The sequence below is a fragment of the Macaca nemestrina genome, chromosome 1, assembly GCF_043159975.1.
Source record: "Macaca nemestrina isolate mMacNem1 chromosome 1, mMacNem.hap1, whole genome shotgun sequence".
Classification (NCBI taxonomy): domain Eukaryota; kingdom Metazoa; phylum Chordata; class Mammalia; order Primates; family Cercopithecidae; genus Macaca; species Macaca nemestrina.
The window spans coordinates 194,386,259-194,404,638 of NC_092125.1; the positions used below are offsets into that span (position 1 = coordinate 194,386,259).

Genomic DNA, 18,380 nt, shown 5'->3' on the forward strand with positions numbered 1-18,380 from the left:
GGAGGGATCACGGCAGCTCTAAAAATGGAGACCTGTGCACACCTGGTAGGACAGGGTTGTCAGTGAGGCAAAGAACTCAGAATAAGAGTCCTAAGGGTAACTTTGTTTCCACCTTTCAAAAGGAAAACCCCTTACAGGGACTTGAGTTCTTGCAGTGGCTGACATTAGCTGTGTGAGAGTAGGCATGTGATCTTTGAGGCCTCAGGTGCCTGTGTATAAAATGAACTTCATAATTCCGTTCCCAACATTAGAACTCATCTGACCCTCCCCAGGTCAATGGAGCACTAGAAGAGGGTGTCGGCACCCTCTTCAAAGGCACCCTAGTATTCACACACAGTCACCAGCATATAGGCATATTGGACACTCTCAAGCAATGATTTTTTTTTTTTTAAGTCAGTTTGTTCTCATCTTTAGTTTTTTTCTCTTATCCCCTATTCTTCTCACTTGCCTAGAACATTTCTATAGTGACTTGCAAGGCCTGGGATGTTTGAGGGCCTCAAATCAACTCTTAGGGTTTATAATTTCATATCAGAGAGACAGATTTTACTCATGCAACTTCCTTCCACATTGGAGGACACAGGACCCCACAGCACTCAAAAAGATCTGAAAGGTTAGAGTTACCAAGTGGAGTCAAAGCATCCAATCTTTTTTGCAAGTCTAATTTGGTCCCATTAAATCTTGGATGGCTGGCCATCATCAGCATACTTCAGGCCACGGCCAATTATGATCTCCACACTACACTTCTCAGGTACCTTGTAATTATAAAATGCAATATAAGTAACTAGAAATATTAAAAATATATTTAAACAGTACTGAAGTTCTTTGGGAATTGACTTACCATACATTACAAAATTTATTAACTGTCAAAAGATTCTAACATAAATAAGAACTGTGCTGTTTGGTAATCTGACTTCTAACACAGAAGTACAAAACCATTCTCTTTTTAGAAGTGGAATGGATTGATACCATAGCTTCAGTTTCCTCCACTTCATCTCCTTTATAAAAAAATTATACTTATATTCTTTTGCTGCTAAGATAGCTTTGCAATGCTGGCCTCATCAGCAGTTTCTCCACTTGGTAAGACAACCAGGTGTGACCCAGGCATGCTTCAGAGTACATCCTCTCCCCATAGCGAAGAACAGGCAGCATTAGCTACACAGACCATATCCATTGAGAAGGAGAACATTGCAAGGCACACTGTACCTGATTGCCGAGGAAGAACTATAGACAGTAAGAGTAAAGGATGGAGGAAAAGGAGGGGAAAAAAAAAGAGAACATTTTGTCAAATTAACACTAAGGAATGAAAATCATATCATTACGTTCTTCTGGCAAAGTGACACACACCGAACATATTCTTATCAAGCTCCTGCCATAGGGATGTGGTTTTAATTTTAATTTTTTTTTTTTTTTTTTTTGAGACGGAGTCTCACGCTGTTGCCCAGGCTGGAGTGCAGTGGCGCGATCTCGGCTCACTGCAAGCTCCGCCTCCTGGGTTCACGCCATTCTCCTGCCTCAGCCTCCTGAGTAGCTGGGACTACAGGCGCCCGCCACCGCGCCCGGCTAATTTTTTTTTTGTATTTTTAGTAGAGACGGGGTTTCACTGTGGTCTCGATCTCCTGACCTTGTGATCCGCCCACCTCGGCCTCCCAAAGTGCTGGGATTACAGGCTTGAGCCACTGCGCCCGGCCAATTTTTTTTTTTTTTGAGAGTCTCGCTCTGTTGCCCAGGCTGGAGTGCAGTGGCGTGATAGCGGCTCACTGCAACCTCCAACCCCGGTGTTCAAGCAATTCTCCTGCCTCAGCCTCCCTAGTAGTTGGGATTACAGGCATGCACTACCAAGCCGAGCTAATTTTTGTGTTATTAGTGGAGACGGTGTTTCACCATGTTGGCCAGGCTGGTCTTGAATTCCTGACCTCAAGTGATCTGCTCACTCGCCCCTACCTCCCAAAGTTCTGGGATTACAGGTGTGAGCCACCACGCCTGGCCAGGGATGTGGTTTTATAAACTATGAACTAACTCTCCACTCTATGTTGTTCTTGTTAATTCATTTCTCTAATAATTAAAAACAAAAAACAAGAAAACAAAACCCAACAAGCAGGCATAAGATCACCTGGAGCTTTATTAACTAAATGCCCTAGGTTATATTTAAGGCAGATTCACCCAGTGCTCCTCAGGAAACTGTAGCATGGGGTGGATGTGATGTACTTTGAGGACATTTTGGATATACTAATGAAACATGGATCTTCCTGTGTTTCTCAGTGCAATCTAAATCCTCTTTGCCAATCAGAGATTTTTCTTAGGACTTTAGAGAATCCTGATGAGCTGTTGATATATTTTAGGAGACCTGTTTCAGATTCTTCTATGTCCCTGACCCTGGTCCCAAAAGAAGCTAAAACACAAGTATAGTTCACTGTCAGTTATCGCCACACCTAGCATGGCTTTCCAGAGAAGACCACTGAGCCTGATGTCTCCTCAGGGCTCCTGGGCCCCATTTGTAGCCCAGCCCAGAGCAGGCACAGTATCTGTTGGGGCTTCAACACAGTTTCCCCAGGCCTCTCTAGCCTGGGAGCCACTCAGGCTCACAATGACCATCTCTTTTGGGGTAAGTGGTCAGTCATTAGATATAATTGTTTCCAAAGGTACCTTCATCCCCCTAAAGACTTTGTCAGATGTGAAGTGACAGCTCTGAAATATCTCCTATCTTAAAACTCAAATACAAACTACTACTATCTAAGTAGATATGGACTAGTTTTCAGATGGAACAGGGTACCTGACACTTGGCATCTGTAGAGATGAGGTCAGAGAGTGACCACATCTCAAGTCTGATGGGCTCTGGGACTCTAAGCAACAGGAGGAAAAGGTGGGATCAGCCACATATGAGAAACCACCACCACAAAGGATTGGTTTTTCTCTTCCTTACCCGGTATTTATTCTCTCCGATCTGCTCCACCTGAAACCTTTTTGCACATTTGCACTGAGCCACTTGTCTTGTAACCTATTGGTTGTGAACAAAAAGAAAAGTGTAAAGGGTACAGTAAGACTTCCTATTTAGAGAAACAAAGATTTTTACATATAAGCAGGGAGGCTATTCAATATTTACTTTTTTTTTTTCTTTTTGAGATGGAGTTTCGCTCTTGTTGCCCAGGCTGGAGGGCAATGGCGCGATCTCAGCTCCACTGCAACCTCCGCCTCCTGGGTTCAAACAATTCTCCTGTCTTGGCCTCCCGAGTAGCTGGGATTATAGGTACGCCCAGCTAATTTTTTGTATTTTTTTAGTAGAGAGATGGTTTCTCCATGTTGGTCAGGCTGGCCTTGAACCTCAGGTGATCTGCCTGCCTCAGCCTCCCAAAGTGCTGGGATTACAGGCATAAGCCACCGCGCCCAGCTCACTATTTACTTTTTAGGTATTTCAGGTTTCTGACATATGCATTTATCATCTGTTCCAAATTAGTATATGTTCTTACTAAGTGAACTAATTGAGACACTGAGAAAGAAAAGGCATGAAAGAAATTCCCAAGTGACTATATAACACATTCTTTATTCCTGCTTCAAAATTCCTTCAGAGAAAATTGCTAATATGCTGACATCAAAATCAAATTATTAATAAAGCAAATTATGAACTGCTTTAAATTTCACCCTAGGAGACGGAGATTCCCTGGAAGTCCTGGTGTGTTCCAGGGCCACTCCTAAGACCTATTCCAGCACCTCTCCCTTCCCAAGATCTGTTATCAACAGATGCTAGGATTTCCAGATGGCACTAATCAATTTGGTAGTTTCAGTGTGGTAGTTTTTTTTTTTTTTTTTGAGACAGAGTCTCGCTCTGTCGCCCAGGCTGGAGTGCAGTGGCACGATCTCCGCTCACTGCAAGCTCCGCCGCCTCCCAAATTAATGCCATTCTCCTGCCTCAGCCTCCCTAGAAGCTGGGACTACAGGCACCCACCACCACGTCCGGCTATTTTTTTTGTATTTTTTAGTAGAGGCAGGGTTTCACCATGTTCGTCAGGATGGTCTCAATCTGCTGACCTTGTGATCCGCCCTCCTCGGCCTCCCAAAGTGCTGGGATTACAGGTGTGAGCCACTGCGCCTGGCCCAGTGTGGTAGTTTTTAACAAGGCAGAAAGCATGATGGGTATACACCATTTTAAACATTACATTTTACCCCCCTTTTAAACATTTATTTTTTTGAGACAAGTCTTGCTCTGTTGCCCAGGCTGGAGTGTAGTGGCATGATCACAGCTCACTGCATCTTTGACCTCCCATGCTCAAGTCATTCTTCCACCTGTCTCCTGAGTAGTTGGGGCTATAAGCACTTGCCACTACACCTGGCTATTTTTTTTTTTTTTGCGGGGGACAGACAGAATCATACTATGTTGCCCAGGCTGGTCTCGAACTCCTGGGCTCCAGTGATCCTCCCATGTTGACCTCCCAATGTGCTGGGGCTACAGATATAAACCACCATGCTCAGTTCATTTCAACCCTTAAATAACCCTTAAATGCTACACTGGTAGACCATTTCCCTAGATTCCAGGTAGCATGCTCAGGAGTAAGATGAGTCTATCCCAAAACACAGGACAAGTGAACCAGGATGAGTATGGTACCCTGCAAAGGTTCTCTGTAAACTTCAGAGCACCACACAGACATGACTCACTTGAGTAATCTATCTAGCCTGAGCTAGAGCTCAGATGTCAGAGATCCTCTGGGACTCTTTGAAATGCTATCTAAAAAGAGATCTCAAAATAGAACTCCAAATAATTATCTCCCAACAGACAAGTCAAAGGCTAATATGATCATTGAACCCAACCAAATTCAGGATATTATAAACCTATAGCCAGAAGTATACTCAAAATATAATTATTTCCCTTACCTCATCTTCAATTTTATCTGCATCGGTTGTTGGTCGATACGCATCCTTGTTGGGATGAAGAGCAGCTACAAATTCATAATAATCAATGTAACCATCCCCATCTCGGTCAAAAATGTCAGCCACAGCAGTCATTTCTAACTTGGTGGTGGGGAACTCTGGAGGAAAAGAATCATATTTTGAAACTTAAAAGGGGGCTTACTTGTTTGGTTAGCAGTTAGAGAAATACCTTTTTTTTTTTTTTTTTTGAGACAAGGTCTCGCTCTGTCACCCAGGCAGAGTGCAGTGGTGCAATCTCAGCTCACTGCAACTTCCGTCTCCCAGATTCAAGCGATTCTCCTGCCTCAGCTTCCCAAGGAGCTGGGAATACAGGTGCCTGCCACCAGGCCCGGCTAATTTTTTGTGTGTTTTTAGCAGAGACGAGGTTTTGCCATGTTGGCCAGGCTGGTCTTGAACTCCCAGCCTCAAGTGATCCACCCGTCTTGGCCTCCCAAAGTGCTGGGATTACAGGTGTGAGCCACCACTCCTGGCCATAAATACTTAAGAGCAAAAAAATTTATGTCTTGATTTTTCCTGAAAAGTAATACATATCCACTTATAGGCCCCCCTACCCCAAATGCAATGAAAAAAAGGTAATATTCCACATTTCAGATATACCAAAAAGCATAAACATAATATTACAACCACCCACACACCTATCACTCAAGAATATACTTACCCACCCCACAATTATTGAATATTTAGATTATTTCAGAATAGTGACAGTTTGGAATTAATAGTATGAAGTTTTCCTATGTTTAGATTACTGTCTTAGATTCTTGACAAACTGCTACACAAAGGGAAGTGTGAATCATATTGTTTCCCAGCTGAAAACCTCTGGTTAACCACTGTCTTTTTTTTTTTTTTTTTTGGAGACAGAGTCTCACTCTGTTGCCCAGGCTGGACTTCAATGGCACGATTACAGTTTACTGCAGCCTTGACCTCCCCAGGCTCAGGTGATTCACCTCAGCCTCCCAAGTAGCTAGGACCACAGGTGTGCCACCATGCCTGTGCCACCTGCCTCCCAAAGTGCTGAAATTACAGGTGTGAGCCATAGCTCCTGGCCAGCTTCAGAAAGATTGTTTAGCTAGAATATCACAGCTTCTACAAAGCGCAAGGAATCCAGGCGTGACCCATGTTTGGGATGATGACTAGACTCACTGGATGCTAAAATGCCATCGATAAACTCCTGACGTGTTATCTTCCCATCCTGGTCCTTATCAATGCGCCGGAAGAAATCCATCACTCGAGACTTTTTGTGATTCATCCAACGCATATACTTTTTCCTCCAGACATCAAAGTCAAAGTTGGCAAATTCCTTCAACTACACAGAAATCAGAAGTGTCAATAAGATTTATTTTTTGGGCCCTCAAAAGTTGCCCAGAGCATACCAAACTTTCAGACATTCAGTAAAGCCATGCTTCCAGGGGGCACCAACAATGAAATCTATGTGTTTGCTTCTTTTGTGAAGGCACAATCCGGCTCCTTCACTTAAAGCCATGACTATTTACACGAGCTGTGGTATAATGGAATAGCAAGAGAAACAATAACTGAACCACCATGGAAAATATGGAGCACATAGAATGAGAATGGGTGAAGCCAGCCTTGCTTTCCCTTTGGGCTTTTCAAAGGATCACTCTCTTAGATGCAAGGGAATGGATTCTAACCCAGAAGGGAGATCCTTAGCACTCCTCAGTTATGTTGTTTTGAAAGGCATTATAATCACACATAGGGCTCACATCAGGAGGCTCGTGTTTACCACTATCTTCTGAGATTTCAATGAGAAAATCCGAGTTCTGGATGGAAGCATTGGGAACCCAGTGTTGTATCCAAGCATGTTTCTTTGGAATGGCACCAGAGAGCAAATTTCCCATCTGACCTCCATGTTAAATATTTGGCCTTGATGGAAAACAGCAGGCCTATGCAGTGGGCAAGACAATTTTCAGCTACTTAAGTCTATGTTAATGATATACACTCAAAATGACTTAAACAGTGCAGCAGTTTCCCCTTGGTCTTTCAAACTCCAAAGTTAGAAGGAATGGGGGGAAAAAAGCACCAAGAACCCAATAAGCTTAAAAGTCAACTGACCTAAGGAAAAAATAAATAAAACACAGAACACTCACTTCCAGGCATAGCTGCTTTGATATGCACAAATAAAAAAATACAAAATATATTAGAGGCTTGTTTTAGAAACTAGGAAGTACAGTACTATATATATTTTTTTTTTTACTGGGTAATGACACTTCAAAATAGAGTTGCTTTTCATGATCAAGTGAAGACTAATAAAATAACAAAATCATTAAAAATTACTCCTATTTCATAATTGTGTAGCATCTGTTTTTACATGAAAGGCTCAACAAGGGTCATTTTTGTGCTCTGCTACATATCTGGAGACAAATTTCCAAATTTCTGTTCCTGATTCCCAACCACAGCAAGATGCTGAGGCAGATCACGTCCTGGCCCTCACTATGGACTGGCTGTTTTATTGCTTTCCACACCTAGAAGCTTTGGCCTACTTTGTCATGAATGGTTTTCTTATAAATGTGTCTTTTCTCATTCAGGGGCCTCAAAGAATGGGTACTGGCTTGGTATAGGTCTGTTTCTATTTGTGAAGAAGTCAGTTAGGACACACGGTTCACATTTAGAGAGCCTCAGAAGGGCTGTGTTTTGATTGAAAAAATCACTTTGTTTCAGGGAAGGCCACTCAGCAGGGCATTACCTCCTCCAGCCGATCCAAGGCGTCGTTCAGCTTCCTTTGACGCTCCAGTGCTAAGAGCCACACCTGCTGCCAGCGGGCAGAAAGCTGGTTGATCCGTGGGTTTTTTGCTTCAGATTGTGAAAGGATTGGCATGGGAGGAGGGGTCGGCTGACTTAAGGATTTCCCTAAAAGGAAAAATAAACACAAGATTAGAACAGCTGGTTAGCACACAAGGAGAAATAGCTGTATGTATAAACTTAGGAGATCTTTAGAATAATATCCAGTCAGTAACGGAGAAAAGAAATACGGGACTTGGCAATATTTAGATACGGAGGTATACTAATTCCAAAAGTATTGATCCTCCCAGCACATACTTACCTGCCGCCTACATATCTCCAAGCAATTCTGTCCCACCTTAGTGAGCTGATGACACATTAACTCAACTAGGAAAGCAACATATTCTGTAGGAGCTGTTTTGCTGATTGAATTAGTGCAAGTCAAATGTAAACAGCTAGCGCTGATAACCAAAACAATGGAAAGGCCACTATTAAAGAATAAGCTTAACCACCTCATAATTTCATACCAATCCAAGAATATGGAGTATAGCTACTGTCTGTCAATGTAAGAAAAGTGAGTTTCAAAACAAAAGATTTTGGTTCAAAACCAACACGGTTTTTGAAAATGGAATACAATTTTTTTTTTTGACAGGCATTTGGAAAGTGCTCATCTTCAATTAGCAGGAATGAAGCATCCTAACAGAGGGGGCTGGAAACATACTGCCTCCGCTGCGGGATTTCTCTATGAAAGGCGCATGAGTAGGCTCTATATTTTTCCTTTTGTATGTCTTGGTGACCCGGTCCACGTCAGGCTGTTTGCGAGTCATCTCCTCCATAAACGTCTGTTAAACACAAAAAATATGAAAAAGAGTTAAAAATTGTATTTTTACTCCTATGGGGGCAAAAGAAGAGCTAGGATGGGTACTTTATGGCTTGTGGTGGTAGGAAAGTCTGCCTGGAGGCCAGTGCCTGAGTTGAGTTACTGAGGTATGTTATGTAGTTTGGATACTTGTCCCCTCCAAATCTCGTGTTGAAATGTGATTTCCAATGTTGGAGGTGGGGTCTAATGGGACGTGATTGAGTTATGGGGGCAAATTCCTCATGAATGGCCTTGGTGCCCTCCCCATGGTAATGAGTGAGTTCTTGCTGTTAGTTCACATGAGAGCTGGCTGTTTAAAAGGAGCCTGCTATCTCCTCCTCTTTCTCTCTTTCCCTCTTTTGCCATGTAACATGCTGGCTCCCCTTTGCCTTCCACCATGATTCTAAGCTTCCTGAGGCCTTCACCAGAAGCAGATAATGGCACCATGCTTCCTGTACAGCCTGCAGAACCGTAAGCCAAAATAAACCTGTTTTCTTTATAAATTACCCAGTCTCAGGAATTCCTTTAGAGCAATGCAAATGGACTGACACACTGAGCAATGAAGAAATAGTCAACAAATGGTAGGAAGGCAGTCCTGGAAGAGGGTGCAACCTAAACAGAGACAGGGATGCCTGACGGTGCTGTGACCAGGACCCCTCCACTCACTGGCTGGGCAGGGGATGCAATCAGAGGAATGGCAAGAGGCAGGGTTGAAGAGGCAGGCAGGAGACAGATCACAAAAGGCTTCTGTGTCAGGCTAAGGGTTGGCCATTTATTCTGAGAGCAATGGGGGGCAGCTGAAAGATTTCGATCCAGGTAAGAGATATGATGCTTTACAGCTATCACTCTGGCTTCAGTGTAAAAGGTGGAGTGATATGGGGGTGGGGGGAAGTGTGGGATAGGGAGTGCCTAGCAGTGAGAAGACAGGTTAAGAAACCATTGCAGTAACTGAGGCAAAACACGGTGAGGGTTGGAGCCAGGGCTGGAAAGATGGAGCCAAGAGATATTTTGAAAGTGGGACTGACAAGCCCTGGTGAGTGGCTAGATGTAGGGGGAAGAGGAAAAGAAGGAACTCCAGACATCACAGCCTTCTGAATGAGGAAAGGGGAGGCAGATTTGGAATGGACAAATAGTGTCAGGCAAGGAGGCAAAGATGAAGTGGAATTTTAGAATGGCTTCTAGTTTACTGTATGTCTGGACTTTAGGAGATGATCGTGCTGGAGATGAAAAAGATGCAAAGACAGCCAACAGACACATGAAAAAACGCTCATCATCACTGGCCATCAGAGAAATGCAAATCAAAACCACAATGAGATACCATCTCACACCAGTTAGAATGGCAATCATTAAAAAATCAGGAAACAACAGGTGCTGGAGAGGATGTGGAAAAACAGGAACACTTTTACACTGTTGGTGGGACTGTAAACTAGTTCAACCACTGTGGAAAACAGTGTGGCGATTCCTCAAGGATCTAGAACTAGAAATACCATTTGACCCAGCCATCCCATTACTGGGGATATACCCAAAGGATTATAAGTCATGCTACTATAAAGACACATGCACACATATGTTTATTGCGGCACTATTCACAATAGCAAAGACTTGGAATCAACCCAAATGTCCATCAGTGACAGACTGGATTAAGAAAATGTGGCACATATACACCATGGAATACTATGCAGCCATAAAAAAGGATGAGTTCATGTCCTTTGTAGGGATATGGATGCAGCTGGAAACCATCATTCTCAGCAAACTATCGCAAGAACAGAAAAACACTGCATGTTCTCACTCACAGGTGGGAACTGAACAATGAGATCACTTGGACACAGGAAGGGGAGCATCACACACTGGGTCCTATTGTGGGGAGGGGGTGGGGGGAGGGATAGCATTAGGAGATATACCTGGTGTAAATGATGAGTTGATGGGTGCAGCTCACCAACATGGCACATGTATACATATGTAACAAACCTGCACATTGTGCACATGTACCCTAGAACTTATCATAATAAAAAAAAAATTAAAACAATTGAACTGATGGAGATAGATAGTAGAATGATGGCTACCACAGGCTGGGAAGGGTAGTGTGAGTTTGGTGGGAGACATGGGGATGGTTAATGGGTACAAAAAAATAGAAAGAATGAATAAGATCTAGTATTTGATAGCACAATAGAATGACTATAGTCAACAATAATTTAATTGTACATTTTAAAATAACTAAAAGAGTGTAATTGGTTTGTAGCATAAAGGATAAATGGTTGAGATGATAGATACCCCATTTACTCTGATGTGACTATTACACATTTTGTGCTTGTATCAAAATATCCCATATACCCTATATAGACCTACTATGTACCCACCAAAAATGAAAAGAAAAAAAAAAAAGAAAAAGATGCAGAAGCTTTATAGGTAATAGCTAAAGCTGTTAGACCAGATAAATCTCAGCAGTGTGAGAGCATCACAAATGAGACGTCAGGGAACAACATTAATGCATAGGCAGGGAAGAGGAACCAGCTAAAAAGACTAAAAAGGAACAGTCAGAGAGATGAGAGGAAAACACAAAGATTAAAGGACACAGAAGTCAAAAGGAAAGTTTTGGGAAGGGATGAAGAGCCAGCTATGTCACATGTCAAACAAAATAAAGACTGAAAAACCTCTGTTGGATTTAGCCAGTAGAATGTGACCAGAACAGTGTCAGCCAGACCACAGGGATCTGGGGAGTGATGGGAAAAATGGAGATGAGACAGGGAACAAGAAGCGTAGCTGAAAAAGGAGGGAGGCAACACAGTGGTAACTTGAGGGGAACACTGGGTTGGAAGGACATGTCTGGAAGCTTTAGAGAAAAGAATAAACAAGGAGAGACTGAAGACGTAGAGGAGAGAGGGGAAAACAGAAAAGAGAGGAACTGGATAGGAAGAAGATAATCTCTCAGAGAGGAGGTACATCCCACAGGAAGGATAGGTGCTCCTCGATTTATGACGAAGTTACATTCTGGCAAACCCATCGTTAAGCTGAAAATATAACACACCTAAAATATGGAACATCGTAGCTTAGCCTGGCCAACCTTAAACATGCTCAAAACACGTTAGTCTACAGTTAGGCAAAATCATCTAACACAGACCCTATTTTATAATAAAGTGTTGACTATCTCATGTAATCAAAGTGAAAGAATGGTTGTATGGGTACTCAAAGTGTATTTTTTATTTTGTTTTGTTTTTGAGACGGAGTCTTGCTCTGTCACCCAGGCTGGAGTGCAGTGGTGCGATCTCAGCTCACTGCAACCTCTACGTCCCTGGTTCAAGTGATTCTCCTGCCTCAGCCGCTTGAGTAGCTGGGATTACAGGCAATCACAACCACAACCACACCCAACTAATTTTTATATTTTTAGTAGAGATAGAGTTTCACCATGTTGGCTAGGCTGGTCTCAAACTCCTGACCTCAAGTGGTCTGCCCCCCTCAGCCTCCGAAAGTGCTGGGATTACAGGTGTGTGCCACTGCACCTGGCCTCGAATTGTATGGTTTCTACTGAATACGTATAACCTTTGAACCATCATAAAGTTGAAAGACTGCAAGTCAGGGACCATCTGTATAGTGAGTTCTCACTTGCAGGGGTAATTGTTTATATAAACTAAAATGACCATACAGTCTACAGTATAACTAATCAAGATTCACACTTGAATTCAGTATAAATGATTATGGTTAAAAACAGTATTTGCCTCTTAAGGATATATTATGAAGATGGCTCACCTGAGCTTTCCTCCATTCAGTTTAGTCTGATGTGCACCTTCACTGATCACTGGGTTCATGTGAGAGAGCTTTCTGAACTAGGTATAATGGGGACCAGTGGGCCCTTGGCTCAGATGATGGTCATAAAAACAGGCTGTGGCAGGCAGACTTCTAAGAAGGCCCCCAAGATTCCCACTCCTGTATGCACACTCAATGTAATCCCCCTCCCTTGAGTGTGGGCAAATGATAGAACAGTCACTCTCGTAATTACATTTCATTCTCCATTACATTTCAAGACTCCATATAGGACCTTGGACAGTTTCTCCAGCTGGCTGTGTGGTTAAGACCTGAGGGGGCCTCTAGGAGGTAAGAGCAACTCCTAGCTGAGAGCCAGCAAGAAAGTTAGAGACCTCAGTCCTACATCCACCAGGACCTAGATTCTGCCAACAACCTAAGTGAGCCTAAAAGAGGACCCTGAACTCCAGATCAGACTATAGTACTGGCTGACACCCTGATTTCTGCCTGGGGAGACTACAGGAAGAGGACCTAGTCAACTCATGCCCAGGTGACTGAAGCACAGAAACTATGAGGTAAGTAAGTATGTGTTGTTTTAAGATGCTAAGTCTGTGGTAATGTGTTAAGCAGCAATTTAAAAACAAATATACAGGGCAACAGAGATGGTATCCATGCCCAACATGGAAAACACCAGTGATCACACAGTGAGATTAAGACACCTGATGCTCAGCGATAAGGGCTTTAACTCGGTCAATGTTCTGCGGGATTGGCTCCTGATCCCGCTGAATGAGGGTGGTCTCAGCCCACTGGATCCATGCCAGAAGTTCTTCCAGGAGCTCAGCATTAGCCACCAGTTCTGACAAGGCCGTTTCAAGACGCTGCTGGTGCTGCTTAGCCCATGTCAGGACCTGTGGAAAAAGAAGGAAACCATGGTCTCTTTCAGTCAAGCATACCTCTTTGTTTCCAAAGCCCTTTTTCATCTGATTTTGACAATGACTTTTTATTTTTGTTTATTTTTTTGGAGACAGACTTTTGCTCTGTCACCCAGACTGGAGTGCAGTGGCACAAACTCGGCTCACTGCAACCTCTGCCTCCTGGGTTCAAGTGATTCTCCTGCTTCAGCCTCCCAAGTAACTGGGATTACAGACTTGCACCACCATGCCCGGCTAATTTTTTGTATTTTTGTAGAGACGGGTTTCACCATGTTGCCCAGGCTTGTCTTGAACTCCTGAGCTCGGGTAATCCGCCTGACTCAGCCTCCCAAAGCTCTAGGATTACAGGCGTGATCCACTGCTCCCGGCGAACCCAATGACTTTTTAGAGGAGAGAGCACCCAAACAGTCAAGAGACTTCACTATTACCCCAGTGACAACTGGGATAAGAGCTGGAATAAAATATCAGCTCTCTTGAAAGCAAATCTAGTATAGTTGTTCCTTGGTATCCACAGGGAACTGGTCCCAGTACCACCTGCGGATACTAAAATCCATGCATACTCAAGGTCTGTAATTGGTTTTGTGGAACCTGCAAAAGTCTGCCCTCTGTACACATGGGCTTCGCTTCCCGTGAATACTGTATTTTCTATCCACGTTTGGCTGTGAATGTGGACCCCAACCAATATGGAGGGCTGACTGCATTTACCGAACAATAACCGCATATAAGTGGACCTGTGCAGTTGAAACACACATTGTTCCAGGGTCAGCTCTACATCCTATTAACACAGGACTTCCCAGGAAAGAGGGGACACTACACACAACATGTCCACTGAAAGTCACTATTAACATAGCACTATGCCAACACTACTACTCCTCGTTGCCACAAATTACCAAGAAAACAGTCTTTACTAAAATGTTAACTTAATTTTTGCTGAGATATTCACAGTGAGTGAAAGATTCCTTACCTAGGAGAAAAATACTATACTATAGTAATAGTTTACTGGGCGTGTGTGGTCCTCCTCTGAACCAGGGACTCACCTCCTCAAAGCGAGCTCGGATGATGGTGATCCAGTGTTTGATGGTTGTGATGCAATCGGGGTGGCAGACAGCCAGGATGACTTCTCCCATGGCTACTGCTGAGTTAACGTCCACTCGCTTTTCTTCTACTTTCTTCATGAATTCCTAAACAAAAAAGATTTTAAAACAAATACTTAAAAAGTCTACATTAGCAGCACTGTTAGTTTACATTGAGGGGGGATAAATTTCAACGTTTTCTTTTTCCTCCACGTGTTGACACAGACCTCTAAAAGCCTGTACTTAGTTATTTATGGCATTTTAATTCTAAAAGATGTGGGAAGGTGAGGGGTTTACACAAGAATGACTTTCTCTGGTGGAGATGACAACAAGAATAGGACACACAGAGGTATGCCCCCTTTTTCCTATTCGAGTTAGTTTCTTTCTTTTTTAATCCCATTTTTCATTTATTCATTTCATGTTGGTAAACATATTTGTATTGGAAAAATATAATTATAGTTATAAAAATCATAATATTTAAAAAATACCCATAACAGAATGTAATGATAAAACCATGATTAAAATCTCTGAGTGGATAAAATAAAAATTTAAAAAGGGAAACAACATTTCCCACCTCTTTAGGATAGACTGAGACCCCAGACACTGCACCATACTCTACAGCTTGGTAAGTGGTTCTGGGGGATCATATCAGGGCCTAAAGCTGGTAACATAAGGAAAGGCAAACAAAGGAATATGCAGGTGAGGAGGAAAGAAGATGAAATAGTCCCTGTTTTTCTTTATATAATACCATGTTTTAAAAACTTGTTACAACCAACATATATTACTTTTCTAAGAATGAATGTTAATGTTTAAGATGTCAAAAAACCCACCAGCTATTTCCCTTTCATTCCTGCTATGAGCTAGGGCCACTGGTTTTGTTCCTTCTCATGTGAGTTCTGATAATTCCAAGAAAAAGTTGCTTTCATTTAGTGGTAGGCAGCCCTCAAGGTGGTAGGTAGCATGAGGTCACCAAGCCGCAAGGCTGAATTACCTTATGGGTGTCAATGAGAGACTGCAGGGCCTCTGTGTCATCAGGAAGTGCTCCCCGAAAGCGAAGCGTTTGCTCTGCTTCAGAAAGCCACTCCAACAGCATGTGAACTGTGTCCCGAAACACTTCCGCCTGAAATAACCAAGCACAAAAGATTCAACCTCTCTCTGCAGCCAAGGACCTAGACACTGGGACATGCCAGGGAAAGGGTCCAGTGTTCATTCAGACATTTCATGGCCTCATCAAAACTCCACAAAGGTTATCTTTCATTTGTAGATCTTTGAAAATCAGCTGAATTCATTATTTCTCAAAATGAATGTTAAAGGTTTTTTTTTTTTTTTTTTTTTTTTTTTTTGAGACGGAGTCTCACGCTGTTGCCCAGGCTGGAGTGCAGTGGCGCGATCTCGGCTCACTGCAAGCTCCGCCTCCCGGGTTCCCGCCATTCTCCTGCCTCAGCCTCCTGAGTAGCTGGGACTACAGGCGCCCGCCACCGCGCCCGGCTAATTTTTTGTATTTTTAGTAGAGACGGGGTTTCACTGTGGTCTCGATCTCCTGACCTTGTGATCCGCCCGCCTCGGCCTCCCAAAGTGCTGGGATTACAGGCTTGAGCCACCGCGCCCGGCCATGAATGTTAAAGTTTTATAGAACATTCAGAATATCAATTTTCAACTCTGTTACACTTAATTCAAGACTGACTGGAACAGATTCTAGTAAAAGAAAAACAAAATAAACCCACTCAGATCTATCCCTTGGGTTGGGACAGCAAATGTCTCTTACCTGTTTCAAGGCCTGCTCAAGCCGGCTTTGTTTGGAAACAGAGAGTTTACAGACAGTGTCCCAGCGAGTGCTCAGTTCCTGGAGCTGCCCTTTTACCCAAGTGGTGTCATCTCGACTATTCTCAATCAGCTCACGGCCTGACCGCTTCAGGACCTGAACGGTTCCTGTTCGCTTTCCCAGTTCCTTCTGGAAAACCTAGAAAAGAAAATAGGAGAATTAGTTTGTTTGAGGAATGTTTTGAGTCCAAGAAACCACTGGGAAATAATAATTTTCTTGGTAGGTTCTAGATCATGTGTCTTTTATGCATAGAGGGAGGCAGAGCAATGTATAAGAAAAAACAACCAGGCCGGGCGCAGTGGCTCATGCCTGCAATCCCAGCATTTTGGGATGCCAAGATGAGAGGATTGCTTGAGCCCAGGAGTTCAAGACCAGTCTGGGCAACATGGCGAGACCAAATCTCATGAAAAAAAAAAAAAAGAAAAAAAAAACAACCAGAAAATGTGGCTCTAAATGCTAGCTCAGGCATTTGGGAGACACATAATTTTGAAAAGTTGCTTAAGGCCCAGTTTCTTCATCTGTAAAATGGTAATCATTATACTAATGTTTCCAGAATTATGGGAAATAAAAACATAACTGCTCTGCACATAACAAGAATCTGTTGTAATTTCAAGGTAAAGTTAAATGCTTGTGCTGAAACAGGAGGATATTACATAATCCAACATGACAGGTAGAGATGATGTTAAATATTGGCGTGCACGGTGTTAAGACTGTTAGGTTCAGAAGTGGTTTAAAAAAAATCACTCATTTCCATTTTAGGAGTCAGTGGAAATGGATATCTTACAGGTTTCCGTTGGAATTTAAATCCATTTTGTGACTCAACTGAAACAAACAGGAAGAGGGGCAACCTTGAAGTGAAGTTTACACATTGCCAAATCTAAATCAAACCAATTTTGGTAAATTCTGTGACTAATGCAGAATCTCAGCAACAGTTTGTTTGAACACACAAAGCAACTGTCAGGCTCTCTTTCTCCCCTAGAAAGAAGGGCAGAGGCAATCACATGTAGAAGATCCTAGGGCACTGCACTCCAACATAGCCCAGACCTCGCCCTTACCTTGTGTGCATCCATGAGGTTCATGACGAGGTCGAGGTCCCCGTGCACGGGTTGGTCCTCAGCCAGCTGTGGCTCCACCTTGTATAACCAGTCAACCAAGGCCTGCAAAGCATCCATGAACTGACCCGAAAAGAGCAGGGCTTCCTCCAACTTGTGCTGCCTGAGAAATGCACACAAATGCTACCATTTTTAGGGATTCCTTTTACAAATGGCCCACAATTCTGCCTTGCTGAAAGGGAATATTGTTTGAACCCTATATAGAGAGTGACTTCTACATTAGAACAGTTAGAAATAGAGTAAAAAGTAACTGAGAGATGGTGAGACATTTTAAATCAAACCACCCTCTAGAATGGATTAAGGGTAGCACAGGAGACAGAGAGAGATACCCTTCAGGCATCTTATAGCCCAGTGACACACAGGCACACTCTAACAACCCAAGGTCTGTGTTAATCTCCTTATACCATTCCAAGTAAAAGATGATGGTTTTGGTAATGATCAGGAATCAGGAGTTCAACTCCTAGCTCTGTATCAGTTGTGTGACCTTAGGCTGTTTCTTCATCTCCCTGAACCTCAGCCACCTCATCAAAAAAAATTGGAGTACAGGCCAAGTGTGTTGGCTCACACTTGTAATCCCAGCACTCTGGCAGGCCAAGGTGGATCACTTGAGGTCAGGAGTTAGAGAACAGCCTGGACAATAGCAAGACCTTGTCTCTACTCAAATAAAAACCAATGGCTGGGTGTGGTGGCTGACGCCTGTAATCCCAGCACTTTGGGACGCCGAGGCGGGTGGATCAAGAGGTCAGGAGTTCCAGACCAGCCTGGTCAATATGGTGAAACCCCATCTCTACTAAAAATATTTTTAAAAATTAGCTGGGCGTGGTGGCGTGCACCTATAGTCCCAGCTACTCAAGAGGCTGAGGAAGGAGAATTGCTTGAACCCGGGAGACGGAGGTTGCAGTGAGCCGAGCCGAGATTGTGCCACTGCACTCCAGCCTGGGCGACAGAGGAAGATTCCGTCTCAAAAACAAAAACAAAAAACATTAGCCAGGTGTGGTGGCACATGCCTATAGTCTGAGCTACTCGAGAGGCTGAGGTGGGAGGATCACTTGAGCCCAGGAGTTGAAGGCTGCAGTAAGCTCTGCACTCCAGCCTGGGTGAGAGAGCTAGACCCTGTCTCAACAAGACCAAAAAAAAAAGAAAAATGCTGGGCACGGTGGCTCATGCCTGTAATCCCAGCACTTTGGGAGG

The 18,380-nt window shown here is 43.3% G+C and overlaps 1 protein-coding gene across 25 annotated transcripts in view; it reads right to left on the reverse strand.

The window, feature by feature from the left end:
• The window catches only part of LOC105494777 (microtubule actin crosslinking factor 1), a 390,378-nt gene that overhangs the window by 22,022 nt on the left and 349,976 nt on the right, over positions 1 to 18,380 (reverse strand). For 15 of the 25 annotated variants that reach the window (XM_071095727.1, XM_071095735.1, XM_071095721.1 and 12 more), the window contains 12 exons: positions 17,133 to 17,292; positions 16,021 to 16,215; positions 15,247 to 15,375; positions 14,220 to 14,363; positions 12,970 to 13,158; positions 8,375 to 8,495; positions 7,619 to 7,782; positions 7,023 to 7,037; positions 6,061 to 6,223; positions 4,864 to 5,018; positions 2,921 to 2,995; positions 1,204 to 1,221 (listed from right to left, as the gene is read on the reverse strand). In XM_071095727.1, the coding sequence (XP_070951828.1) occupies positions 1,204 to 1,221; positions 2,921 to 2,995; positions 4,864 to 5,018; positions 6,061 to 6,223; positions 7,023 to 7,037; positions 7,619 to 7,782; positions 8,375 to 8,495; positions 12,970 to 13,158; positions 14,220 to 14,363; positions 15,247 to 15,375; positions 16,021 to 16,215; positions 17,133 to 17,292 (1,528 nt within the window). The remainder of the gene's footprint in view (positions 1 to 1,203; positions 1,222 to 2,920; positions 2,996 to 4,863; positions 5,019 to 6,060; positions 6,224 to 7,022; positions 7,038 to 7,618; positions 7,783 to 8,374; positions 8,496 to 12,969; positions 13,159 to 14,219; positions 14,364 to 15,246; positions 15,376 to 16,020; positions 16,216 to 17,132; positions 17,293 to 18,380) is intronic. The other 10 variants (XM_071095723.1, XM_071095663.1, XM_071095708.1 and 7 more) reach the window with 3 other exon arrangements.